Source organism: Dendrobates tinctorius, unplaced genomic scaffold, assembly GCF_039654945.1.
Source record: "Dendrobates tinctorius isolate UK_male_01 unplaced genomic scaffold, ASM3965494v1 ptg000144l, whole genome shotgun sequence".
In the NCBI taxonomy this organism is placed as follows: domain Eukaryota; kingdom Metazoa; phylum Chordata; class Amphibia; order Anura; family Dendrobatidae; genus Dendrobates; species Dendrobates tinctorius.
Window position 1 is genome coordinate 9,334,796 of NW_027361811.1, and position 27,705 is coordinate 9,362,500.

A 27,705-nucleotide genomic window follows, 5' to 3' on the forward strand; every position below is an offset into this window, starting at 1 on the left:
GCCTATAACCTGCAGTAACCACCGATCGACCAAACCGCTGCATGACCAGCTCTACCCTCGCCTACTGTATTCTCACCCATCCCTTGTAGATTGTGAGCCTTCGCGGGCAGGGTCCTCTCTTCTCCTGTACCAGTTATGACCTGTATTGTTTAACATTATTGTACTTGTTTTTATTATGTATACCCCTCCTTACATGTAAAGCGCCACGGAATTAATGGCGCTATAACAATAAATAATAATAATAATAGATTTATTACAACTTATTGTATGCTGTATGAAGCCTTTGCATTTTTTAGCAAAACTTGCTGCACATGAAGTCTGTCTGTACATGATATATGTATTAAATGACTAAAGTATTTTTAGTAAACGCCTCATTTACACATACCGTATATGAAAATGTTACTGGAGATAGGTGAAATTAAGTATAAGCCAGAGAAATATATAGGCCAGAACTTTATTATGTCAAAATTCTAACTTACAGGTGAGTGAGGGAGAGGTGGCGAAATAGTTTTCTGCTTAACGTTGTCAGCTTATTTCTGGAGAGGTCTCTGAAAAAAAAAGACAAATATTAAGTTGATTTTAGTCCATTGTTTTTAGATAAAAATAAGGCACACAAAATTTTATAGAAAACATGACTGACTAAGGGAAAACAAATTCCTGATTTCTGCTCTACCTATCTCCATCAAAAGTATTAAGTAAATGGGCTCTCCGGGAGTGAATATGAATAAAAAAAAAATACATTGGAAATAAATTCCTAAACCTCTTTAATTATCAAATTACACTTGTTTTGTTTAGGGAGGTTATCACACTAAAACAATAAAATGGCTGTACTGACTGAAACCTGTCTAGTGAGCATAAGCAGTAGGAAAGTCCATCACCTCCCTTCATGTGTAAGGAGATGTGCTCCCAGTGAACCTTCTCATCTAATACTGGAAATATTAGTTGTAGAGTTGAGCGACTTTTGGTTTTTTATGGTCGAGTTTCGTTTCGTGAAACCCGACTTTTCCAAAAGTCGGGTCGAGCAAGATCGGCCGATTATAGGGAAAAGTCGGGGTCGTCCCGAAACACGAAACCCAATGTAAGTCAATGGGGAATAAAAGTCGGCAGTGAGAGGAGGACAGGAAACACACCTACAGTGCCCATTTGAATGCCAAAAGCATCAATTCTTCTTACTTAAGCTGGTCAACCTTAATTAACTTCATAATACAAGTTACGCACTGAAAAATGGGGGTTATTTGGCTAAAGTTGTGGGGGGGTAGGGCTGGCTCCAGGTTTTCATGTGCCCTGGGTGAAAGAGCGCCCCTTTAACACATAATACCACAACTCATCATGCTCCGATACGGCAGAGAAATAGCGGTATAGTACAATGAAAAATACTTCACTTTTTACATCTCATGACGAGGCCCATCTATTTCTCCATACAGAATCATTGGTCCCATATAATGTTTGAAACAGTATATGATGAGCTCCACATAATGCTACAGTATATGTTGGTCCCCATGGATGAAGCTCCACTGTCTTATGGGCCCAAATAATGCTCCAAACATAATGGGCCCCATTTCTAATGCTCTAGTGTATAATGGGCCCTGTAAATGCTGCTCCAGTGTCTGATGTCCACCTTTGGAATGTTCCAGTGTATGGTGGGCCCCATCTATCATTCTCCAGAGTATAGTGCTCCCCAAAAATTGCTGTCCCAACATTGAAAACAATGAAATAAGTCTCCTCGCTAGGGAATCCCTGTACTAGTCTGGACTCCTCGTCGTCCCCATCTTCCATCTCACTACACAGTATTTCAACCTTGCAAGTGCTGTGATCCTGAGCAAGCAGGGGGGCCCACTCATTGGCGACGGCACTGGCACAGGGCCCCTGATAGTACGGTGGTGTGTCTGATGGCGGGTGGGCCGAACCTGCACTTTCATCTGCAGCTTCCTCTTTGTCACCGTGTAAGATGGAACTGTATATGGGAAGGGTAACCTGAGTTTCATCAGGGTCAGATTCAGGCCGGGTAGCGTGCGAGGGGAATGTAGTGGTCTGGGTCAATGTACCAGCAGATTCATCGAGCAGTGGCTGGGCATCAGTGCACTTGTGTCGCCCCCAGGAGTACGGTCGCCACAGTGGCATTACCTTCCTCCTAGGGAGTGAGATGTCATGCTTGGGAGCAACGAAGGATCTCTCTAGCAGGTTAACTGATTGGGCGGCGTTATTCCCACAAGTCATGACCCTCCAAACAGCGTTCATGAAGGCAAAGTGTTTGTTTTACGTGGGCAGTATGGTTGCAAAGCTGAACCTTAAAGGAATGTCTAGAAGGGCACCAACAGGAGTGGAGCCTACGGCGTAATTTGACTCAACACGGGCAACCTCAACCATGCCAGCTATAGAACAGATGCACACATTGCAAGATTAATTCCGTTAACGAACGAGACTCCGTCATGCCCCGCGGTCCGAGTCGGCTTACTAGAGGGACACGTGAGGCTCTGGCACATGAGATTGGCCAATAACTGGTGTGTCATGCCATTACATGTCCGTGGCTGCATGTGCGCTACACTGAAAAGGCCAGCGTTTGTCGCTTACAGGTGCAGATAACCCGCTGAACAACGTTAGTGATGGGGATCACTGATTACAATTATTACTCGCGAACGATGATTTCCCAGTAAGTGCAGGTCAACCGCAGTTCCGGAATTAGGCCTAACCGTCATTCCTGAAAAAAATGAAAAACTTATGTGTGCAAACCACAGGTGCTGTAGCTTGCTTAACAGCTCGCCAGCCGTTCTCACGCCCAGTATGGGTTACACGTGATTGCACAAAGGTGAGAAAGGGTACCGTATCCCCGGATAACATGTATGGATAGCGTACACATTCAAAAGATATGTCTATACATCAGGAGGCAGGCTCAGACGGTGTAAGGCCCAGTATGGCTTGCAAGTGATAGCACAAAGGTGAGAAAGGGTACCGTATCCCCGGATAACATGTATGGATAGCGTACACATTCAAAAGATATGTCTATACATCAGGAGGCAGGCTCAGACGGTGTAAGGCCCAGTATGGCTTGCAAGTGATTGCACAAAGGTGAGAAAGGGTACAGTATCCCCGGATAACATGTATGGATAGCGTACACATTCAAAAGATATGTCTATACATCAGGAGGCAGCCTCAGACGGTGTCAGGCACAGTATGGATTTGACGGCCCAGACTACACAGCGGAGGAGCAGGGAGAGGTAAAGATTGCAAATGCTGGGGCCCTGCCCAAGCAAGGGGGGCCCACTCGTGGGCGTTGGTACTGGCACTGGGCCCCTCATAGTACGGCGGTGTGTCTGACGGCGGGTGTGCACCACCACCGTCAGAGACACTTGATTGCACTATGAGGGACCCTGTGCCAGTGCCCGCGCCCAAGAGTCGGCCTACCCACCTGTCCAGGGCAATGGCACTCGCACGGTGTCGTGCGCTAGGTGGTGACCCCGGCCATGGGGGGGGAGGCAGCACAGTTAGGGAGTTTTAGAAAGTGGCATATGTTGATGTTGGACATTCAGCTGATGCAAAAGGCGAAATGGGTCAAGTCCCAGGAAGAGGTGGACCAAAGCAAGCCATTTTTCTGTCACCCTATGTGTCATCAGGGGAAGGTGGGACAAAATCCTTGGAAACCCATGCATGGTTCATTTTAATGAAGGTTAGATCATCCACATTTTGGGTTGACAGACGGGTCCTTTTGTCTGTCAGGATTGATCCAGCTGCACTGAAGACTCTTTCCGATAGCACACTTGCAGCTGGGCAAGCGAGCTCCTGTAAGGCATATTGTGCCAATTCAGGCCAGGTGTCCAGTTTAGCGGCCCAATAGTCAAAGGGGAATGACCTGTGTGGGAGAACATCGATATGGGAGGAAAAGTAGTTTGTAACCATAGTTGACAACTGCTGTCTCCTGTCACTTTCCATCGATGCTGTATTACCAGTTGTGTGAGCGGTACTTGAAAAATCAGTCCACAACATTGTCATGAAACCCCTGTCTCCAACGCCACTTCTGCTGTGTGCACCACGAACACCTCTGCCAAGCTGCCCCCAGCCCGTACGGCTCGTGTGAGAACCATCACCGCTGCTGTGTGCTGGGAATGCCTCAAGCGACCGATTTACCAGATTTGCTTGTTTATTAGCCAATATTAGGTCAAGGTTCTCCTGTGGCATGATGTTTTGTAATTTGCCTTTATAGCGTGGATCCAGGATGCTGGCCAACCAGTAGTCGTCATCGTTCATCATTTTGGCAATGCGGGGGTCCCTTTTTAGGATCCGCAAGGCATAATCTGACATGTGGGCCAATGTTCCCGGTGTCAATGATGCACTGCGAGTGCTGGTTGGAGGAGCACTTTCTGGCAAATCCACATCCCTCCAGTCACGCACAAACCCCAGACCTTGCCACGCCAACATTTTCACTTGCCCCACAAGATGCATCCTCCTCCCCTAAGTAATCATCCCCACCATCATCCTCCTCCTCCTCTTCTTCCTCCAACTCGTCCAGGAGAGGTCCCTGAGTAGACAATGGCTGAATGTCATCAAGGGTTCCCTCCACCTCTTCCTCCTCATCAACATTGGCTGCAGACGCCTGCTCCTTAAGGTGCGTCAAAGTTTGCATGAGCAGACGCATAAGTGGGATGCTCATGCTTAGGATGGCGTCGTCTGCGCTTAACAGCCGTGTGCATTCCTCAAAACACTGAAGGACTTTACAGAGGTCTTTCAGCTTCGACCACTGCACACCTGTCAACTCCATGTCTGCTCTCAAAGTGCCTGGCCGTGTATCCTCCCACAAATGCATTATGGCCTGCCTCTGCTCGCACAGCCGCTCCACCATGTGCAGGGTGGAGTTCCACCTTGTTGCAATGTCGATAATGAGGCGGTGGTTGGGAAGGTGGAGCAATCGCTGCAGCTTCTGCATACGAACGGAGTGTACAGGCGACCGGCGGATGTGCGCGCACAGTCTTCGCACCTTATGGAGCAGGGCTGTTAACTCCGGATAATTTTTGAGGAAGCACTGCACTACCAGGTTCAAGGTGTGAGCCAAGCAAGGTATGTGGCTGAGTTTTGAAAGGGCTATGGCTGCCACAAAATTACGGCCGTTATCACTAACTACCTTGCCTGCCTCAAGATGTACACTGCCCAGCCATGACTCAGTTTGTCGCTTCAAGTACTCGGCCAGCACCTCGGCGGTGTGTCTGTCGCCCAAACACATCATCTGCAACACAGCCTGCTGATGCTTTCCACTAGCTGCTCGATAGGGGGACACCTCGTGTGCAACAGTGGCAGCTGCAGATGGAGTGCTCGTACGACTGCGCTCTGTGGACGAGCTTTCGCTTCTGGAGGAGGAGGAGGGTGGAACGCCTACAGCCAACTGTTTCCTATACCGTGGGCTAGGCAGCACTGTCCCACCACCTCTGTCCCCTGTGGACCCTGCATCCACCACATTAACCCAGTGCGCAGTGATGGACACGTAACGGCCCTGGCCATGCCGACTGGACCATGCATCAGTTGTGAGGTGCACCTTGCCACTCACTGACTGCTTGAGTGCATGGACAATGCGGTCTTTCACATGATGGTGGAGGGCTGGGATGGCTTTGCGAGAGAAGAAGTGGCGACTGGGTAGGTCATAGCGTGGTACTGCATAGGCCATGAGTTCGTGGAAAGCTGCGCTTTCCACCAACCGATAGGGCATCATCTCAAACGAGATTAGTTTGGCAATGTGGGCGTTCAAACCCAGTGTACGCGGATGAGAGACTGAGTACTTTCTTGACCTACTCATAGTGTCTGGGAGGGTGAGCTGGACTTGAGAGCTGCATATGGTGGAAGTAGCGGTGGACAGGGCGGACTGAGAGAGGGTTGATGATGGTGATGGAGTTGGTGTTCTTTCTGATGGCCTAGATTCAGTATTTCGTTGATATAACAGTGGGATTCCCTGACTGCTGTGGTCTTGCAACGACACCTCAACATTTGCTGCTGTGCTAACCGGTGGGCTTACAGTGGGGGAAACAGTGTAGCGTTGCTGACTACCTTCTTTGTGATCAGTTGCACATGTGGCACTTGAGGTTTGGTGTTGTGTCCACGCTTGCAAGTGCATGCTGGTTAAATGTCTAAGCATGCAACTGGTATTCAAATTTTTCAGATTTTTCCCTCGGCTAAAGGTCTTTGCGCACTTCTTACAGATAACCTTGGCCTGATCATGAGGATTTTGTTCAAAAAAGTGCCACACTGCACTCTTCCTACTTTGGCAGACATTTTGCGGCCTAGCACGCTGTGATGTTTTGACCCTCTGGACAAGCTGTCCAGCAACTCTTTTGGTTTTTGGAACCTGTCTTTGGAGTGCTCCGGGCCTGCCAGATAACAGCTGTTGCGATGTTGATGTCTGCTGTGGATGCTCCTCATCTGAGCTATTGGAAGCAGCACCCTCTTCCCCCAATGGATGCCAATCTGGGTCAACAACTGGGTCATCCATCACCTCCTCTTCAATGTCATGTGCACCTTCCTCTGTGTCACCGTGTATGGTGGTATAGTGTGCGGGAAGGGGCACCTGAGTCTCATCAGGGTCAGAATCTGGCTCTGTACACTGCGAGGACAATGTAGTGCTCTGAGTGAATGTACCAGCAGAATCATCTATCAGCGGCTGTGCATCAGTGCACTCCATGTCAGATTCATCTTGGCCTGGGTAATTCACCATTTCACTTGATAATCCAGGCATGGTATGTGAAAACAGCTCCATGGAGTAATCAGTAGTATAGCCTGGGTCACCCTTCAATCTTGGTTGTGGTGAAGGACACAAGGAAAGGTGTGGTTCATGAACATGAGCCTCCAATGACGACTCAGTGCTTTTACTTTTTACAACTTCAGAAGAGGAGGCGATAGAGCTGGAGGCTGAGTCAGCAATGTAAGACAAAACTTTTTCCTGATGCTCTGGCGTTAAAAGCGGTTTGCCAACTCCTAGAAAACTAAGCCTTCGAAGCCTTATGGAGCCAGACGATGACGCAGGCTCAACACCTCCTGCATTCGGTCCTATTTTGCTTTTGCCACTACCATCATATCCACCACCAACACCATCATTACCAGCTGCCAACCCCCGCCCAATTCCACGTCCTCTTCCACCAGCCTTCCTCATTTTTGGTAGAAATGTAGACAAAATCCTACAAACTATATAGTAATGTAAAACAAGGTACAAGGTGTCTATAGGACAGGGGAGATTTAGATTTTCTGCAGACACTTGTGGACACTGGACACTTGGATTGTGTGAGGCCCACTGAATATCACAGTGCTATGTCACAGGCTCGATGGCACAGGTGTGAAAAAGGTGACTACAGGATAAGGGAGATTTTGAATTTCTGGGAGATTTTGAATTTCTGCAGACACTTGTGGACACTGGACACTTGGATTGTGTGAGGCCCACTGAATATCACAGCGCTATGTCACAGGCTCGATGGCACAGGTGTGAAAAAAGTGACTACAGGATAAGGGAGATTTTGAATTTCTGGGACATTTTGAATTTCTGCAGACACTTGTGGACACTGAACACTTGGATTGTGTGAGGCCCACTGAATATCACAGTGCTATGTCACAGGCTCGATGGCACAGGTGTGAAAAAAGTGACTACAGGATAAGGGAGATTTTGAATTTCTGCAGACACTTGTGGACACTGGACACTTGGATTGTGTGAGGCCCACTGAATATCACAGTGCTATGTCACAGGCTCGATGGCACAGGTGAGAAAAAAGTGACTACAGGATAAGAGAGATTTTGAATTTCTGCAGACACTTGTGGACACTGGACACTTGGGTTGTGTGAGGCCCACTGAATATCTCAGTGCTATGTCACAGGCTCGATGGCACAGGTGTGAAAAAAGTGACTACAGGATAAGGGAGATTTTGAATTTCTGGGAGATTTTGAATTTCTGCAGACACTTGTGGACACTGGACACTTGGATTGTGTAAGGCCCACTGAATATCACAGCGCTACGTCACAGGCTCGATGGCACAGGTGTGAAAAAAGTGACTACAGGATAAGGGAGATTTTGAATTTCTGGGAGATTTTGAATTTCTGCAGACACTTGTGGACACTGGACACTTGGATTGTGTGAGGCCCACTGAATATCACAGCGCTATGTCACAGGCTCGATGGCACAGGTGTGAAAAAAGTGACTACAGGATAAGGGAGATTTTGAATTTCTGGGAGATTTTGAATTTCTGCAGATACTTGTGGACACTGGACACTCGGATTGTGTGAGGCCCACTGAATATCACAGTGCTATGTCACAGGCTCGATGGCACAGGTGTGAAAAAGTGACTACAGGATAAGGGAGATTTTGAATTTCTGCAGACACTTGTGGACACTGGACACTTGGATTGTGTGAGGCCCACTGAATATCACAGTGCTATGTCACAGGCTCGATGGCACAGGTGTGAAAAAAGTGACTACATGATAAGGGAGATTTTGAATTTCTGCAGACACTTGTGGACACTGGACACTTGGATTGTGTGAGGCCCACTGAATATCACAGTGCTAAGTCACAGGCTCCATGGCACAGGTGTGAAAAAAGTGACTACAGGATAAGGGAGATTTTGAATTTCTGCAGACACTTGTGGACACTGGACACTTGGATTGTGTGAGGCCCACTGAATATCACAGTGCTATGTCACAGGCTCGATGGCACAGGTGTGAAAAAAGTGACTACAGGATAAGGGAGATTTTGAATTTCTGGGAGATTTTGAATTTCTGCAGACACTTGTGGACACTGGACACTTGGATTGTGTGAGGCCCACTGAATATCACAGCGCTATGTCACAGGCTCGATGGCACAGGTGTGAAAAAAGTGACTACAGGATAAGGGAGATTTTGAATTTCTGGGAGATTTTGAATTTCTGCAGACACTTGTGGACACTGGACACTTGGATTGTGTGAGGCCCACTGAATATCACAGCGCTATGTCACAGGCTCGATGGCACAGGTGTGAAAAAAGTGACTACAGGATAAGGGAGATTTTGAATTTCTGGGAGATTTTGAATTTCTGCAGACACTTGTGGACACTGGACACTTGGATTGTGTGAGGCCCACTGAATATCACCGTGCTATGTCACAGGCTCGATGGCACAGGTGTGAAAAAAGTGACTACAGGATAAGGGAGATTTTGAATTTCTGCAGACACTTGTGGACACTGGACACTTGGATTGTGTGAGGCCCACTGAATATCACAGTGCTATGTCACAGGCTCCATGGCACAGGTGTGAAAAAAGTGACTACAGGATAAGGGAGATTTTGAATTTCTGCAGACACTTGTGGACACTGGACACTTGGATTGTGTGAGGCCCACTGAATATCACAGTGCTATGTCACAGGCTCGATGGCACAGGTGTGAAAAAAGTGACTACAGGATAAGGGAGATTTTGAATTTCTGGGAGATTTTGAATTTCTGCAGACACTTGTGGACACTGGACACTTGGATTGTGTGAGGCCCACTGAATATCACAGCGCTATGTCACAGGCTCGATGGCACAGGTGTGAAAAAAGTGACTACAGGATAAGGGAGATTTTGAATTTCTGGGAGATTTTGAATTTCTGCAGACACTTGTGGACACTGGACACTTGGATTGTGTGAGGCCCACTGAATATCACGGCGCTATGTCACAGGCTCGATGGCACAGGTGTGAAAAAAGTGACTACAGGATAAGGGAGATTTTGAATTTCTGGGAGATTTTGAATTTCTGCAGACACTTGTGGACACTGGACACTTGGATTGTGTGAGGCCCACTGAATATCACCGTGCTATTTCACAGGCTCGATGGCACAGGTGTGAAAAAAGTGACTACAGGATAAGGGAGATTTTGAATTTCTGCAGACACTTGTGGACACTGGACACTTGGATTGTGTGAGGCCCACTGAATATCACAGTGCTATGTCACAGGCTCCATGGCACAGGTGTGAAAAAAGTGACTACAGGATAAGGGAGATTTTGAATTTCTGCAGACACTTGTGGACACTGGACACTTGGATTGTGTGAGGCCCACTGAATATCACAGTGCTATGTCACAGGCTCGATGGCACAGGTGTGAAAAAAGTGACTACAGGATAAGGGAGATTTTGAATTTCTGCAGACACTTGTGGACACTGGACACTTGGATTGTGTGAGGCCCACTGAATATCACAGTGCTATGTCACAGGCTCGATGGCACAGGTGTGAAAAAAGTGACTACAGGATAAGGGAGATTTTGAATTTCTGGGAGATTTTGAATTTCTGCAGACACTTGTGGACACTGGACACTTGGATTGTGTGAGGCCCACTGAATATCACAGCGCTATGTCACAGGCTCGATGGCACAGGTGTGAAAAAAGTGACTACAGGATAAGGGAGATTTTGAATTTCTGCAGACACTGGACACTTTTGGATTGTGTGAGGCCCAATGAATATCAGAGCGCTATGTCACAGGCTCGATGCAGCAGGTGTGAAAAAAGTGACTACAGGATAAGGGAGATTTTGAATTTCTGCAGACACTTGTGGACGCTGGACACTTTTGGATTGTGTGAGGCCCACTGAATATCAGAGCGCTATGTCACAGGCTCGATGGCACAGGTGTGAAAAAAGTGAATTGTAGAATTGGGCAGAATAGGAATCTCCCTAGAGTGTAGGTCTGTAAGAACGGAACAAGTCCTCCACTTGTCCTTCCACAGTGACACACAGATAGCTTCACTGTGGCTGTGATAACAGCCGTTACACGGTACTGTGTGAGGAGCGTACACCGCTGTATGGTGTGAATAAATGCACGCTCAGTACCTTAGCAGGACAAAAAAAAAATTGGGATTGCTTTTAAAAAAGCAGTTTGCAGAGCAGTGGGGAAACAGCAATGCAGCTGTCAGGAAGCCTTAGAAGGCAGCCTAACAACCAACACCGCAGATCCACCACAATATAGCCTCCCCTTGCACTGCACACACAGTGACTGGTGTGTTGCACAGGCAAAATCGCTAGCAGCAGAAGCAGTTTTTTTGTCTTCTTCCCTGCCTAACGCTCTCCCTACAGAATCAGCAACCTCTCCCTATGCTAAGATCGGCAGAAGTAAGATGGCGGTCGGCGTGCACGCCCTTTTATAACCCCTGTGACGCCCACTAAAGCAAGCCAATCACTTGCATGCCCTTCTGAAAGATGGTGGTGACCCCTGCCTATGTCATCACGTTTCCCACAGTGTCCGTGGATCCTGATTGTCTGAAAAAGAGCGCTAAACAAACTTTTGAAACGCGACTTTGGCGCGTAAGTCGCCGACCTCATGGCCAACCTCATCCTAGGGTCAGGTTTCGTTTCATGAAACCCGACTTTGCCAAAAGTCGGCGACTTTTGAAATTGTTCGACCCGTTTCGCTCAACTCTAATTAGTTGTGCTTAGAAGAGGCTGCTCACATTGTTGTTCACTCTGTCCTTCTTATCTAATACTGGAAATACAATGGGCATTAATTAAGATGAGGCTGCTCACGCTGCTATTCACTCTGTGTTTCTGATCTAATAGTGGAGATACTAGGAGTGCTGAGATGAGAAGAAGCTGCTCACACTTCTGTCCACCCTGTTTCTCTGATCTAGTACTGGTGACACCAAGATCCTGAGGTAAGAAGAGGCTGCTCATACTGCTGTTCATCCTGCTGTCTTTCTGATCTAATACTAAAGATACCAGGGTGCTAATGTAAGAAAAAGCTGCTCACACTGTTGTCCACCTTGTCTTTCTGAACCAATAGTGGAGATATTAGGAGTGCTGAGTTAAAAAGGTGATGCCTGTTGTTCACAATGCTGTGTACCTTGTCTTTCTGATGTAATACTGGAGATACTAGGGCTGCTGAGATAAGAAGAGACTGCTCGTACTGCTGTCTACCTTGTCTTTTTGATCTAATACTGGAGATACTATGAGTTGAAAAGATGCTGTTCACAATGCTGTCTACCCTCTCTTTATGGTTTAATAATGGAGATATCCTGTGTACCCTGTCTTTCTTATGTAATACTGAAGATACTAGAGGTGCTCAGATAAGAAGAGGGTGCTCACACTGCTGTCCACCATGTCTTTCTGATCTAATACTGTAATACTGAGTATACCAGATAAAAAGAAGCTCTTTACACTGTTGCCAACTGTTATCCACCATGTCTATCAGATCTATTACTGGAGATACTAGGAGTGCAGAAGTAAGAAGAGGTTGTTTACACTGCTGTACACTGTGTCTTTCTGATCTAATACTGGAGATACTAGGGGTGCTGAGGTGATAAGTAGGTGCTCACACTGCTGTCCACTTTGAATAACTGATTTAAAACTGGAGATATCAGTATTGCTGAGGTAAGAAAAGGCTACTCACACTGCTGTCACCCTGACTTTGTGATCTAATACTGGGATTACCAAGGGTGCTGAGGTAAGACAAAGCTGCTTACACTGCAGCTCACCATGTCTTTCTGATCTAATAATGGTGATAACAAGGGTGCTAAGGTAAGACAAAACTGCTCACACTGTTGTCCACCCTGTCTTTCTGAATGCTGAGTAGTAGCTGTTACCTGCTTGACAGTATGTGGTACAGGTGATCTCCAGGTCACAGCAGCAGAGCTTCCTCTTGCACATGCACACAGGAACCTGTTCTATATTATTATGTTATTCTAGGAGATTTTTCTATTTTTGTAATTAGATGTTTTTGAAATGTATTTATGACATTTATTTTTTTATTCTATTCCTAGAGAACCCCTTCAATAAGGTAATTGTAAACTTGTTAGTACAATTACTCCCCAAAGCACCCTGGCAGCAAAAACACAAACCCCACCCTTAACTACCTCCCCATTACCCAAAGACTCCAGTTCAAAACCCTAACCATGGCATACAAAGCCATCCACAAACTGTCCCCTCCATACATCTCTGACCTCGTCTCACGGTACTTACCTACACGCAACCTCCGAACCTCACAAGATCTCCTTCTCTACTCCTTTCTTATCTCCTCTTCCCACAATCGCATACAAGATTTTTCATGCACATCCCGCCTACTCTGGAACTCTCTACCACAACATATCAGACTCTCGCCTACCATGGAAACCTTCAAAAAGAACCTGAAGACCTACCTCTTCCAATAAGCCTACAACCTGCAGTAACCACAGATCGACCGAGTCACTATACAACCACAACCAGCTCTACCCTTGCCTACTGTATCCTTACCCATCCCTTGTAGATTGTGAGCCCTCGCGGGCAGGGTCTTCTCTCCTCCTTTACCAGTCATGACTTGTATTGTTTAAGATTACTTTTCTCGTTTTTATTATGTATACCCCTCCTCACATGTAAAGCGCCATGGAATAAATAGCGCTATAATAATAAATAATAATAATAACTTATGGGAAACCCAAATTTTAGCAGTCCTTATAAGCTGGCAATGAATGACTGTGCTGAAGATCTGTGATATATTTAAAGGTACTGTTCCATGAGCAAAGTACATTTTAATCAATAAATCTTTGAATAAATTTATGTTCCACAATTGGATGTGTTAAAAGAAAAATGTTCCTGTGCCTGAGATAATCGTATAAATGTGCCCTTGCAATGTACTGTGTAAGGGCTGTGTCCCACCATGCAGGGACATGTTCTGATCATACCACAGCTCCTGGGCAGGGGAGGAAGCAAATGAATATAAATACATTACAATAGTGATCACAGCTAATTCTTTCTGTGAGGTAAAACAAGTTTTTAAACTGGCAGTGAAATGTTTTATCTCACAGAAAGAATCAGCTATCACTGCTGTACTGTACTTATATTCTTTTGTTTCCCCCCTGCCCAGGAGCTGTGATATGATCAGACCATGTTGCTGTACGGTCAGACACAGCCATTACACAGTACATAGCAGGGACGCATTTATAAGATTATCTCAGCACAGGAACATTTTATTGAAACACATCCAATTATGGAAACTATTATTATTCCAAGATCTATTGATTAAAGTGTACTTTGTTCATGGGAAAACCCCTTTAAGTATGTATTCTTTTTGCAGCCACCTGCTTGGAAATTTTAATGGTAAATTAACCCTTCACCACCTTTGTTTTTTCCATTTATGAGTTTCCATTTTTTAGTCTCCTATTTCCCAGAGCCATAACTTTTTTATTTCTCCATCAATATGGCCATGTGAGGGCTTGTTTTTTGTGGGACAAGTTATACTTTTGAACAGCATTATTGGTTTTACCACATAGTGTACTGGAAAACAGAAAAAAAAATTGCACTTGCAATTCCACAATCTTTTTTTCTATGTTCACTAAATGCTAAACCTGACCTGCCATTATAATTCATCAGATCATTACGACTTCATAGATACCAAACTTTTAGGCTATGTGCACACGTGTGGAATTCTTGCGGAAATTTCCGTGAGAATTCCGGAATTCCATTCAGCGGGAAATATGCAAGAAATCCGCATTTTAAATTTCCACCTATTTCCCGCAGAAAAAGTAGCATTTTGCAAGCGTAATTAGCTTGCAAAATGCTAACGTTTTCCAAACAATCTGTAGCATCGGAAAGTGCCGGAAAAGTTGCGGGCTCATCGCCAAACAGGGGGAGGCGACCTTGGATGTACCTATATAACTAAGGTCGTAAAGGGCTTAAAAGAGTATGCCCCCAAAGGTAGAAGAGTCTAATGTCTATTCATGTACCTGATTCCAGAAATGAAACTTAAATCTTCTGGACCCAGTGCAAAATAAAATCTGTATAGGGTCCCAGTTTATCATATGTATAGTATTTTTAATACTGGTGTCTTGTTATATAACAGATGGGCTATTGCTCCCTTCCACCAGGTGCTAGAACCTATCCCTGATGTGTCTGCTACTTTTGCATCCCCTATACTACATTCTGCCTTACTCCCAGTCAGTTCATCACATAATGTGTTATAAATAGTCAAATAAATAGGATAATATATGCTTGGAGTGGATTATCCACTTTACTTGTGCAGAAACATTTATATAAGAAAGAATTGCTTACATGTAAGTAAGTTTGAGGTTCTTCCGGAATGCTTGGCGAGATACTAATTTCAGTCCCGAGTCCACCACAGTTCTGAAATAAAGCATACAATTCAGAGGTCCATGAATTACAGTGTGTGTTGCCAAGATTTGATAGCCTGAGACAAGATAAGGATTTTAGCTCAACTGGGCTCATAGCCAAGATAGAGTTTTTTTTCCTTTACCCACAAATTTGCTTAAATATGCATATATTAAATTACACTTTGTAAAATGAAGACCATGGTCCTGATTCACCACCTTTCTTAATGAGGGGCATGCAGGAGTAAGATGAGCCTAATTCATTAAGAGGCACAAACTGCTTAATGATTTAGGCTCATCTTACTACTGGTGTGTGCTTCCGTGCTATTCGGAGGAAATCTTACTCCAGTCACGGACTGCAATAACATTTCTGCTGTAAGTTATGCCACAACTCAGCCCACTTTAAGGAAGCTGGCCGAAGCTGGTGTAAAATTGTAAAAAGTCAAAAATCTTTTCCAGAACTTCATGTCACTCACTAGAAATTATGAGACTTTTGAAGGTGTTTAACAACAATATTTGTGCGAAAACACTTTCATGAATAGGGGCTTATATATCTAGAGCGTCTGATTGAATCTGCTACTAGTAAAGTAGGTTAAGGTCATTTTGATATGTTTCTGTCTATCTATCATGAATTCATCAATTGCTATGATGATTTAAAATGAATTTTACTATATGTTTTACTTATGTTTTACTTTACCAATACTTTGAACCAATTATCTCAAATCTCAAATGTATAATAATTTTTTGCTCCCCAACATTATGAGAATTGGGAAAAACAAAAGTGAATATTGGATAAATAATTGAGGGCTAGAGGAAGGATATCGAGATTTAGCCAATATAGGAGGATACCGGGAATTATGTAAAACATATTGCATCATGTGGTTTTGCATTTGATCAGGAGAAATACATAAACTAAAGAAAATACTACTATTTTAACAAGAAATAGAGATGAACAAGAAATTACTAGGGTTGTGCAAGACAACAAAAACGGTCTCTTTCTTTACAAAAAATAAAGCCACTCTCGTACTCTGGCTGTATTAGGTATTGCAAGTCAACTCTACAAAGCCTGTGGACCAGAGTCACAATATTTCGGTTAAAAAAAAGCTGACCATTTTTTTCTAATCATGAATTTCACCTTTAAAATTTTTGTCATTCATATCAACAGACCTGATGTTAGGAATCTGGGTCCTTCTATGTCTATGCCGAGACCCAGATTCTCACATTTGTCTCCAGAGGCTAAGTCCTTTTTCCCTGCTTCTGAGCATGCTCATGGGACGAGCTCTCATTGGAGTTCAGGAGTCAGGTGCTCAGGTCCTGCTCCTGATTTCATTGGTTCTGCTCTGGACTCTGGAGATTTCCGGAAGGTCCCGTACACTATAAAAAGTGCGCATGGCTGTTCTGCCATGCGCTAGTATTTTCTATACTTGCTGCTGTGTGTTTGATGATGGATGCTTGGACTGATGACTGACTCATTAAATATCCCCTTCCTTGGATATTACGAGTGTGTGAGTGATTGGGTCAGCCAGTAGCAGCGCTAGCGCCAGCGCACTCAAGCTCCATCTGTTGCAGCAGCCAGCGTCCTGCTTTGCGCCTGCTATATTGCGCTTGCAGTCCGTTTTGGTGTTTGCAGTTGCGACGCTGTGCACACCTCCATTTACGGTAAGTCTGTGTGGTTGTAGTGACGTTACCAAACTACTCCGGTCCCTGACTACCGTATGTGTGCCGCTGTGATCCTGTGCACTTAACAGGCTCAGCGTACCTTTTCTATTGTTTTCCTGTGCAGCTCTGTGAGCCTAAAACAGAGACTGCTTGGTTGCACTTGGGTGATTCTGAACCCTGTGCACACTGTCCTTTAAGTGTTCTGCCTCTCTAGCAGCGGTTTCCACACCTGCCGCACGGTGGACCCTGTGCGGCGAACACGCTTTATTTATATTTTTTTAAGCGTGTTCCGCCGTCCTAACACCTGAATTAACTAGATCTGGTCCTTTCCAAAAGAAAACAAAGAAAAGAAAAGAAAAATACTCATGTGAATGGAGTCTTATTAGGCAAGTTAGATTATTAATATGTATATGGGATACACAGTAATCACCTAATTGGAGATTACTATGGCTCTGCATAGGTGGTAATGAAATAAAAGGTTGTTTCTATGAACAGATTTGGAATAGATTATTGACACACTATAAGTAATTATCTGGAATTAAAGTGACCTAAAAAATTAAACAATCTTCTGTCTCTGAAATTTCCAGTGCTAGTCATTGTGACAAATCATCTTCCCAAAGCTCAGCAGGAAGCGGCAGAACAAAGGTCCGGCTCCTTAATCCTACATATACTCGTCCAGCTACAAGTACACTCTACACCAATGTTTAGAGGAGAAAATCAATACTTACAGGTTTCTGAGTCCAGTATAAATCTTCACATCGTCTTCGTTGATTGAGGCAAATAACCGCTGATTTGCAATGTAACTAAAAGCAAAAAAAGAGAAACAAGTTAATCGACCGTGTCCTAACCTATCTAAACATACTCGTAATCACAGTTCTACTCACTCATTACTAATTATTAACAGTATCAGAGTAATAACCAGAGCAGAACCAATCACAGGAAGAATTATCCCTGGGAAGGGGCATATCTGGTTATTAAAATATACAATATACAAATGTAGCACATTGAATTTTTATATTGCTTTTTCCTTCACGCAATGGCTAAACCACTGCACCTATAGTCCTTTAGAAAATAGATAACACTTTACATCACAAAATTAACCGACTAAGGCCGGTTTCACACTAGCGCATTTTCAGCGCGCGCACGGCCGGGGGTAGCTCCGCCCCCGATCCGGCTCTCTGCCCGGCGTGCCCGCCCCTTCCTTGTAGCGCACGGATTTTGGCGCGCACGGCGCACCGTCAAAAGTGCGCAGCGCAGGTCAAAGCGCAACTAGCGCACGGCCTGCGCACGATCGGCGCACCCTATGCTAAAGATAGGGTGCGCCGATCGCAGGCGCCGCTGTCCGCTAGGAGGCGGCGCTACAAGGAAGGGGCGGGCACGCCGGGCAGAGAGCCGGATCGGGGGCGGAGCTACCCCCGGCCGTGCGCGCGCTGAAAATGCGCTAGTGTGAAACCGGCCTGACGAGTCCATTTTTCTATGAAAAGTACAAATATATATTTTTCTTTTACAACTTTCACACACACCATTCTAGTCTAGGTCCTTTGCTGAAATTTTGTCAAATTGTACAGGAAGAACAATGCTGCACGCAGAACTATTATTGCAGTTCAGCGTCCACAAATCACAATGGAAACACAATCCTAACTTAGGTCATTGGGGTCAGTTTGATGCCATCACGTGCGGGATGTGACTATGCTTCATGGCTTCCAACATAAAAGAAAACAACACAAGTGTGAACAGAGCTGAAGTTGCTATAACTGAAATGGATACTGTGCTTTAATACTTGTATTCACATGTATTTTATTGCAATTGTGTCAAAATGACTTTTGTTGGGATAATCGTAGGTGGAAGGGTATTTATATAAGAAGTTGTAGAAATATTCTTAAGATGATTCTAATGAAAATATTATAGGGGAAGAACATGAAGAAATCAAGATAATAGTATATATTTCTCATACAGTATATGTAAAATTTTACCGCAGGCAAAATGATATATATATATATATATATATATATATATCTATATGGAAAAAATTAAGAGACCACCACATCATAAACCCTGTCATGGGCAGCCTATTCCCCAGACCTGAGCCCCATTGAAAACCTCTGGAATGTAATCAAGAGGATGATGGATAGTCAAAAGCCATCAAAGAAGAACTGCTTAAATTTTTGGGCCAGAAGCAGTGTGAAAGGCTGGTAGAAAGCATGCCAAGACGCATGAAAGATGTTCTTAAAAATCATGGTCATTCCACAAAATATTGATTTCTGAACTCTTCCTGAGTTAAAACATTAGTATTGTTGTTTCTAAATGATTATGAACTTGCTTTCTTTGCATTATTTGAGGTCTGAAATCACTGTTTTTTTTTATTTTGACCATTTCTCCTTTTCAGAAAAAAAATACAAAATTTATTGCTTGGAAATTTGAAGACATGTTGTTAGAAGTTTGTAGACTTAAAAGAACAATTTACATTTTACTCAAAAGTATACCTATAAGGGCTCATACTCACTTGCGAGAGACTCTCACGATTCTCGTGCGAGTCTCTCGCATGAAAATCTGGCACAGCCGCCAGCACTGGGACCAGAGCATGCGGCTGCAAAGAAATACATGTAGCCACACGCTCCGGTCTGAGTGCCGGCGGCAGTGCCAGGTTTTCATGCGAGAGACTCGCACGAGAATCGTGCGAGTCTCTCGCCAGTGAGTATGAGACCTAAAGACAAACTGAACATTTGGAAGAGGTCTCTTAATTTTTACCAAAGCTGTGTGTATATATATATATTTGTATATAATATCTACTATGCATAGAACATTTTACTATAGTGATGTAGCGTGGATTTCTATTCTCTGAATAAAGCAAGTGTTTTCTACCCCTAGACTGTGAGCCATTAGCACTCACTGAATCCTGTTCATCAGTCCAGAACTGGACCCTAAGCACATGTACTATATTTTGTGTGTCTTGTTCATACTTTTGTGGAATATTCAATAAAGCCATCTATTATTTTATTTGGATCATGGGAGCTGGGTATTTCTACATTTTCCTCTCTTTACCCACAAACCATATGATCCCTGCACCTGGTGGTGAGTAAGCTTTTCTTTGCTATAGACCTAAACTTAACCTTAACAATAAGCTAATCTTAAACCATTCCCTAGTCCTGATCCTAACCCCACTGCCCGCCCACATGTAGCACCACTGATGAACAGGTCTAAGGGCACATCCTCCCTAGTATGATTTTCGCATTATATTTTTGTGAAAGGAGTGATTAAGTATGGGCGATAAAAGCAGATGGGAAGTGTGGTTAGTTGGAGCATTCCATAATGATTATGACAGGCTGATACCAAAGTGCATTATTTGCGGCAATAAAAAGACATACTGCACTAATACAGTACCTGTTAGCTGGTGCCAACCAGACCTTAGACTTGTAGAAATAGACACCTAATAAATAAGCAGTGCCGCCAATACACAAAGATACCTGCCATTCTTCCTTATTGCTGTTTCAATGAAACGATATTAGCAAAAAAGATGAAAATATCTATAAAACTTCCACTCAGTTACTTTGAGACAAGCTATAATATAACAAAAACACTGAATAAACAGGATATAGAACTCTACAATAGATTTCGTCAGGGAATGGTCCACCTTTCAGACTGACATATTCTTACATAGACAGGTTACTGGAAGGTTACAAAGAGTAGAGCAGCTAAAAAAAATGAACTTTTTAATGTGGCATACCGAAAGTTGAAATTGTATTGTTGTAAAAAAAGTTAAAAAAATCCATCATGAAAGGTTTACTTTACTAGCTCGAGACAGTAACAAATCAGAGAAGAGTGTGGTGAAAAGGTAAAAAGTGGAGGCGAGGCAGTCACTGAAGACACTGCATGAAGAAACATGAATAATAAACATGTTCTCAAAAGCTGGCCACAAATGCTCAAAGACCTGGCCATAATTTTCCCCAAATAATAATAATAATAGAGCCATCATCTTAACTTGTTTTTATCATTTAACTGAAATGTTGCATGCAACTTTCATTCTCTTACGAAAAGCCACATAAATGCCTGAACTCACCATTTCAGTAAGCTTCCTACATAATTAGCATTTCAATGTCATCCAAGTTTACTGCTGTTAAAAATGTCATGAAGCCAAGTTCACATGTTCAGTATTTGGTCAGTATTTTACCTCAGTATTTGTAAGCCAAAACCAGGAGTGGAACAATCAGAGGAAAAGTATAATAGAATACGTCACCACTTCTGTATTATCACCCACTCCTGGTTTTGGCTTACAAATACTAAGGTAAAATACTGACCAAATACTGAGTGTGTGATTGTGGCCTTTAAAGGAGTTCAGTAAAGAACTAGGACATAAAACCTAGCTTAGACGTTGCCCTCGCAAAACACAATATGCAGGGTTGTTGGTATTAATTTACTATATTGATTACCATTTATAAGAAGAGGTTGGAATAGATTTTCTACCACTTAAAGGGAATCTGTCATCCCTTTTTTGAATATCAGCTGCCGGCACTGACATCGGGGGCTTATCTACAGCATTCTGTAATGCTGTAGATAAGCCCCCGATGTAACCTGAAAGATAAGAAAAAAGAGTTAGATTATACTCACCGGGGGCGGTCCGGTCCGATGGGTGTCGTGGTCCGTTCCGGCGCCTCCCATCTTCTAGCGATGATGTCCTCTTCTTTCCTTCCTGTCATGGCTCCTGCGCAGGTGCCCTGCTCTGCCCTGTTGAGGGCAAAGCAGAGTCCTGCAGTGTGCAGGCGCCGGGAGAGGTCCGGCACCTGCGCATTGCAATATTCTGCTCTGCCCTCAACAGGGCAGAGCAGTGCACCTGCGCCGGAGCCGGAGCCATGACAGGAAGGAAAGAAGAGGACGGCATCATATGAAGATGGGAGGCGCTGGACCGGACTGCGACACCCATTGGACCGGACCGCCCCCCGTGAGTATAATCTAACGTATTTTTCTTATCTTTCAGGTTACATCGGGGGCTTATCTACAGCATTACAGAATGCTGTAGATAAGCCCCCGATGTCAGTGCCGGCAGCGCATATTCGAAAAAAGGGGTGACAGATTCCCTTTAATGGCAAACTTAACCATGTCATTTAAAGAGGACCTCTCATTTTCTTTTTTTTAATTTAAACTAAGTACCTCCTCCTATTTTGGCTGTTCTGCTGATTCTGGAACAGTTTCTCCTTTTCTTCTATGCCATTCCATTCCAAAGTTATGCCACTCGGTAATAAAGGGGAAAATTTTTGCTTCAACCAACTGAGCGTATACCACAGAACTTCTTTGTGATAAAGGCTATGGTTTGATTGGCCAGCGTCAGAGGAGAAAAAGCAAATGCTGACAGAGAAGTTCTGTGCTTTACACCCAGATGATTGAAGGGGAAATTTTCATTTTCTTTTCCGAGGGATGGAGCTTTGGATTGGAAGGGCATAGAAGAAAAAGAAAAACTGTTCCAGAATGAGTGGGACAGCAGCAATTAGAAGAGGTACTCCGTTTAATTAAAAAATCCAGTGAAAAGTGAGCAGTGAACTCACATCAAAGCCGGGACATGTCAGCTATTTTGATTCCACCGTGCCTATTAACTAGTTAAATACCGCTGTCAATCTCTGACAGTGGCATTTATTCTGGCCATTGGGCTGGAAATATGCACACCGCTGACCCCGTCATGTGATTGCGGGTCATCAGTTCATCGGCACTACAACCAGAGGTCTCCTTGAGTTCTCTATAGTTATTTATGCCAGATTGCTGTGAACGCCACCCTGTAGACGGCGCTCATAGCAATGCAGTAATTCTGCTACATAGAGGCGATCTGAGCAGAGCTGATCAAGCTATGGCAGTTTCTATTCACCCATGGAGGCTATTGACATATGCCAAAAGTTAAAGAAAAATAGTTTTAAAAATATAAAAAAATAAAAAATATAAAAGTTTAAATTACCCCCGTTTCGCCCCTTTCAAAATAAAATAAAAAAAATCAAACATACACATATTTGGAATCGTCGCCTTCAGAATCACCCAATCTATTAATAAAAAAGGATTAACCTGATCGCTAAACAGCATAGCAAGAAAAAAAATCAAAACGCCAGAATTAGGTTTTTTTTGGTCGCCCCGACATTGCATTGAAATGCAATAATGGGCGATCAAAAGAACATATCTGCACAAAAGTGGTATTAAAAACATCAGTTTGGCATGCAAAAAAATAAACCCTCACCCAACCCAAGATTACCAAAAGTTGAAACGCTACGGGTATCGGAAAATTGCGCAATTTTAATTTTGTTTGTTTTTTAGCAAATTTTGGATTTTTTTTCACCACTTAAATGAAAAAGAACCTAGACATGTTTGGTGTCTATGAACTCGTAATGACCTAGAGAATAATAATGGCAGGTCAGTTTTAGCATTTAGTGAACTTAGCAAAAAAGGCAAACAAAAGACAAGAGTGGGATTGCACTTTTTTTTTGCTATTTCACTGCACTTGTAATTTTTTTCGAGTACACGACATGCTAAAACCAATCATGTCGTTCAAAAGTACAACTCGTACTGCAAAAAGCAAGCCCTCACATGGCAATAATGATGGAAAAATAAAAAAGTTATTGCTCTGGAAAGACGGAGTGAAAAATGAAATTGCAAAACCGAAAAAAGCTCCGGTCGTGAAAGGGTTTAAAGGGTGTCTTTACTTATACCTACCATGTACAAACATCACCTAAGGTTATAATGAAGAAAGCCATATGATCTTTATTTGCAAAGACCCTCGGCAAGAAGTTTTGTGAGAATGAGAAATAAGGAGACTAATATTTACGGTAGTAAATGCCGCATGTAGTTTTGTATTTCCATTATCAGGCAAAATGCTTCAGAGCTTCATAGGGGCCACATATCTATGTCTATTGCCAAGTGAGCTGCTTCTATTCTGATTCTTACTACATGTATGCTTGGGTATACAGGGCAATCCTTCTAAACAATGTGCTTTATTAAAATTTTTATGGGTCATAAAGGGAGAACAATATCTCCCCGATATGCAATAGGAAAAAAAATTCAGACCATAGAAACACATAATAACAATATAATGCAAAGAGATATACATGCCTAAAACTACAGAACTGTACAAAAGGAAACACCATGTCATGCAAGTGATACATAAAAACTCAAAACAAATCAAGTATATTCTGATCTGGCATATAGAGAAACCCCAGAAGGCGCACAATATACAACACTAGAGATTGCAGAGGCATTTGCAGATTATTTTACTGAGATAAAGAATATGAAAATTCATGCTGGAAGGAAAGAGAAACTCACTGGGACGCAGGGATCTGTCTTAGGGCTCATTCAGACGTCAGTATTTTCTGCGTACGAGAAAAGCGGACCGGATATTCTGATCAAACTTTTATCAGAGTTTGACCAGACTGTGGTCGGAGTGTCATCATTTTTTCTTGTACATGGATATATATAAAAAAAGAAAAGTTCCTCTATCTTCTTTCTGAGAGTTCATACTCACTTGCGAGAGACTTGCACGATTCTCGTGCGAGTCTCGCATGAAAACCTGGCACTCGGACTGGTGCGTGCGGCTACATGTATTTCTATGCAGCTGCACGCTCTGGTTCCAGTGCCGGCGGCAGTGCCAAGTTTTGATGCAAGAGAGTCGCGCGAGAATCGTGCCAGTCTCTCGCAAGTGAGTATGAGCCCTGACAGTGTGAAAATTGGACCAACCTCGGATATATCACCCAAGTGTGGTCCATTTTTTTCACAGACACGTTGATGTACATTGCAGATTTAGATCGGACGCTCGGACCAAAATTGTACATGTCTCCAATATTTGCTGCAAACCACTTGGTCCAAGGAAAAAAATCAGTAGTGCCCAACCCCATAGACCATATGCCTAGCCCCATCATAGGTACGCGTGCGAACCGTGAAAACCATGGAGAGCACTTGTAAGAAATCAGATGTGTGAATTAGTCCTAATACTGAGTATCAGATGGAGACTAAAAAAAATAGTAATAATAGTGCCACTTTTTAAAAAATTAAGTCAATTTCAGTAACTTCAGCTAACATTTCTACTAGAAGTGTGTCATTAGGATTTAATTAGATCAATTTCTCCTAAAGGATCTGTCAAAGAGGTAAAAACTCTAATATTAACTGCAGTAGAGCATTGAAGGGCTATGTTCACACATTATTTATTTGGTGCAGGCATTTCTGCACCATTTGTGTATCTCTTGGCAGGAAAAATGTAGCGTAAAATAGGTCCGCCTTTGATGCATTTTTTACATGCGTTTTTGCTGCAGATTTTTCCCCACTCATTAGTATGGGTGAAAACTGCAGCAAAAACATGAATTGACATGCTGTAGATTATATCTGCACGTCAAAAAATACGCAATGTGTGCAGGAGACTTCAGGATTCTCATTCACATTGCTGGGATCAGGAAATCCTACAGGTTTTGTGACAAATCGGTGCAGGAAAAAAATGTGTTAAAAACGTGAAAAATCTGCACTATGTGCACAGGCCCTAAGACTAATACCTAACGAAGCAGCTATACCGGCCAATAGCTGCTCCACGTTACCTAACTGTAAAACCCTCACTGTCTAATAATCGGATCCTTCCTGAAGATAGTAGTGCCAAACCGGGGCTTGTATCTATCACAACATTAGACCAGGACTTACTTTCTCCTTAAAGTGAATGCTCAGCATAAGTAATATTGTTCTATGTCGCAGATCTTATGGTGGATATGGGTGTGTGGGTGCTACATCTAGTTCAATAAGGTATTTTCAATAAAACGGACTGATTCTAGAATTTTATTATAATATTCATAATAATAATAATAATAAAATCAATAATCCTTGCAAAAAAAATCAATTCAGTGTCCTGATAGTCCAACTAACAATCAGGAATAGGTCAATATACAGTAGTAACACAAATATATGCTGGGAAATACAAATTGAATCTGCATGAAATCCAATGAATCCAACTCACTGAATGAATTTAAGAAAGGAATGGATGATTTTCTTGTGAGTAACAGTAGAGAAGATTACGAATAAGGCTAGTTTCACACTAGCGTTTATTCGACGCAGCGCACGGTGCCGCTAAGCCCCACCCCCTGCCGGCTCCCTGCCCGCCCCATCCGGTCATCGCCGCCTACTATCGCACATGGACGCTTGCGATCTGTGCACCCTATTTTTAGCATAGGGTGCGCAGATCATGCGCTGGCCGTGCGCTAGTAGGATTTTGGCGTGCGCTGCGCACTTTTGAAGGTGCGCCGTGCGCGCCGAAATGCAACATGCTGCATTCGGCACGCACGGGCGCACCTTCAAAAGGGCGCAGCACACGCTAAAATCCTGCCAGCGCACGATCTGCGCACCCTATGCTAAAGATAGGGTACGCAGATCGCAAGCGTCCATGTGCGATAGTAGGCGGCGATGACCGGATTGGGCGGGCAGGGAGCCGCCAGGGGGTGGGGCTTAGCGGCGTCGTGTGCTGTGTCGAATAAACGCTAGTGCGAAACTAGCCTAACAGAATATTATAGGTAGATGGTTGACCCAGCTTAGGGGAAGGAATTTTTTTTCCCTATGGAGAAATTTGGCTTCTACTCTGTGGGGTTTTTTTGCCTTCCCCAGGATCAACAATGCAGAACAGCTGCACTAAAAATAGGCTGAACTAGATGGACAGAAGGTCTTCCTTCAGCCGTCAAAACTATGTTACTATGTTACTATGATATAACTGGCCAAACATGTAACTCAAAAAATGTAAAGAAGAAGTAATCGCAATAGTCAGAATTCTCGTATAGGATGTAAACAGATGTACTGTAGCTTGATTTCTTTTTAGATTATCCTGACTTGTGGCTAGAAGGGCTGGTGGAGCGGTGGCTTGCGTATTTGGTGCCACCAAACATCTCCTCCATGGCCAAGCTATAGAGATACTGAGCTAAGCTGAATCTTGGCTGAAGAAGAGCCTAGCTATGATTCTGCATTAACGATAATATAAGTTTTTTTTTTTTTAAATAAAATACTTTTTTTTGCTTTGCTTTTCATGATTAGATTTGGCTAAACACGTAGTACGTGCATTTATTAAATTGTAAGGTTTCAAATATCTGTTTCCCACTAGAGATTCCTAATGGTGTTCATCATGAATAACTATCCCCCGTTTTCTCCGTACTGTGGAGTTTTCTATTTTAAAGGACAAAATCAACCCAAAACATTTCTGATTCAGTTTACTCTTTCCTAATGGAAAGAGCGATGCAGCCGGTATTACTAGGTTGTCTATAAATCTGTTTGTTGCTCTTTGGGTGTTAGTTTTAACTAATGAATATTTAAACGTATACATATCCCCCACTCTTTCTAGATGTAAACCCTAATTGATGTGTTTCCATGTAAAACACCTTTGACTTTAAATAGAAACACCCATTATTTATAGGCAAAACCATAAACCAGAAGCTGATGATTTACACTAATACATTGCATGGAAAGCTCTATCAGTCCTTTTATATGTTAACGCTGCCCTGCACTTTAGTTTGTTTACAAAGTCACTTTTAATATTGTTATAGATCATCTTTACCCCAAATATTGCAAAATATTTTTTTTTATATAGCGCTAACATATTCCGCAGCGCTTTACAGTTTGCACACATTATCATCACTGTCCCCGATGGGGCTCACAATCTAGATTCCCTATCAGTATGTCTTTCGAGTGTGGGAGGAAACCGGAGTGCCCGGAGGAAACCCACGCAAACACGGGGAGAACATACAAACTCTTTGCAGATGTCGTCCTTGGTGGGATTTGAACCCAGGACTCCAGGGCTGCAAGGCTGCAGTGCTAACCACTGAGCCACCATGCTAAATTTATTTCAATCATATAATTTGAAAATTTGCATTTTATTAAGTGAATTCCTTTTTTTGGGTGCAATTATATATAGCAATCCCTATCATAAAGCCTAAATCCAAGTCTCACTTCAGATCTACTTTATAAAGGAAGATATACTCTCAAGATGCATCGCAATCTATGGAAAAATGCTAGACATCTCATGGTTTATAGGCATGG

The 27,705-nt window shown here is 43.3% G+C and overlaps 1 protein-coding gene across 5 annotated transcripts in view; it reads right to left on the reverse strand.

The window, feature by feature from the left end:
* Positions 1-27,705, reverse strand: part of NTRK2 (neurotrophic receptor tyrosine kinase 2) — a 468,765-nt gene that overhangs the window by 430,326 nt on the left and 10,734 nt on the right. For all 5 annotated transcript variants that reach the window (XM_073546013.1, XM_073546015.1, XM_073546014.1 and 2 more), the window contains exons 3-5: positions 17,415-17,489; positions 14,972-15,043; positions 480-548 (exon numbers count right to left, since the gene is read on the reverse strand). In XM_073546013.1, coding sequence (XP_073402114.1) covers positions 480-548; positions 14,972-15,043; positions 17,415-17,489 — 216 coding nt within the window. The remainder of the gene's footprint in view (positions 1-479; positions 549-14,971; positions 15,044-17,414; positions 17,490-27,705) is intronic.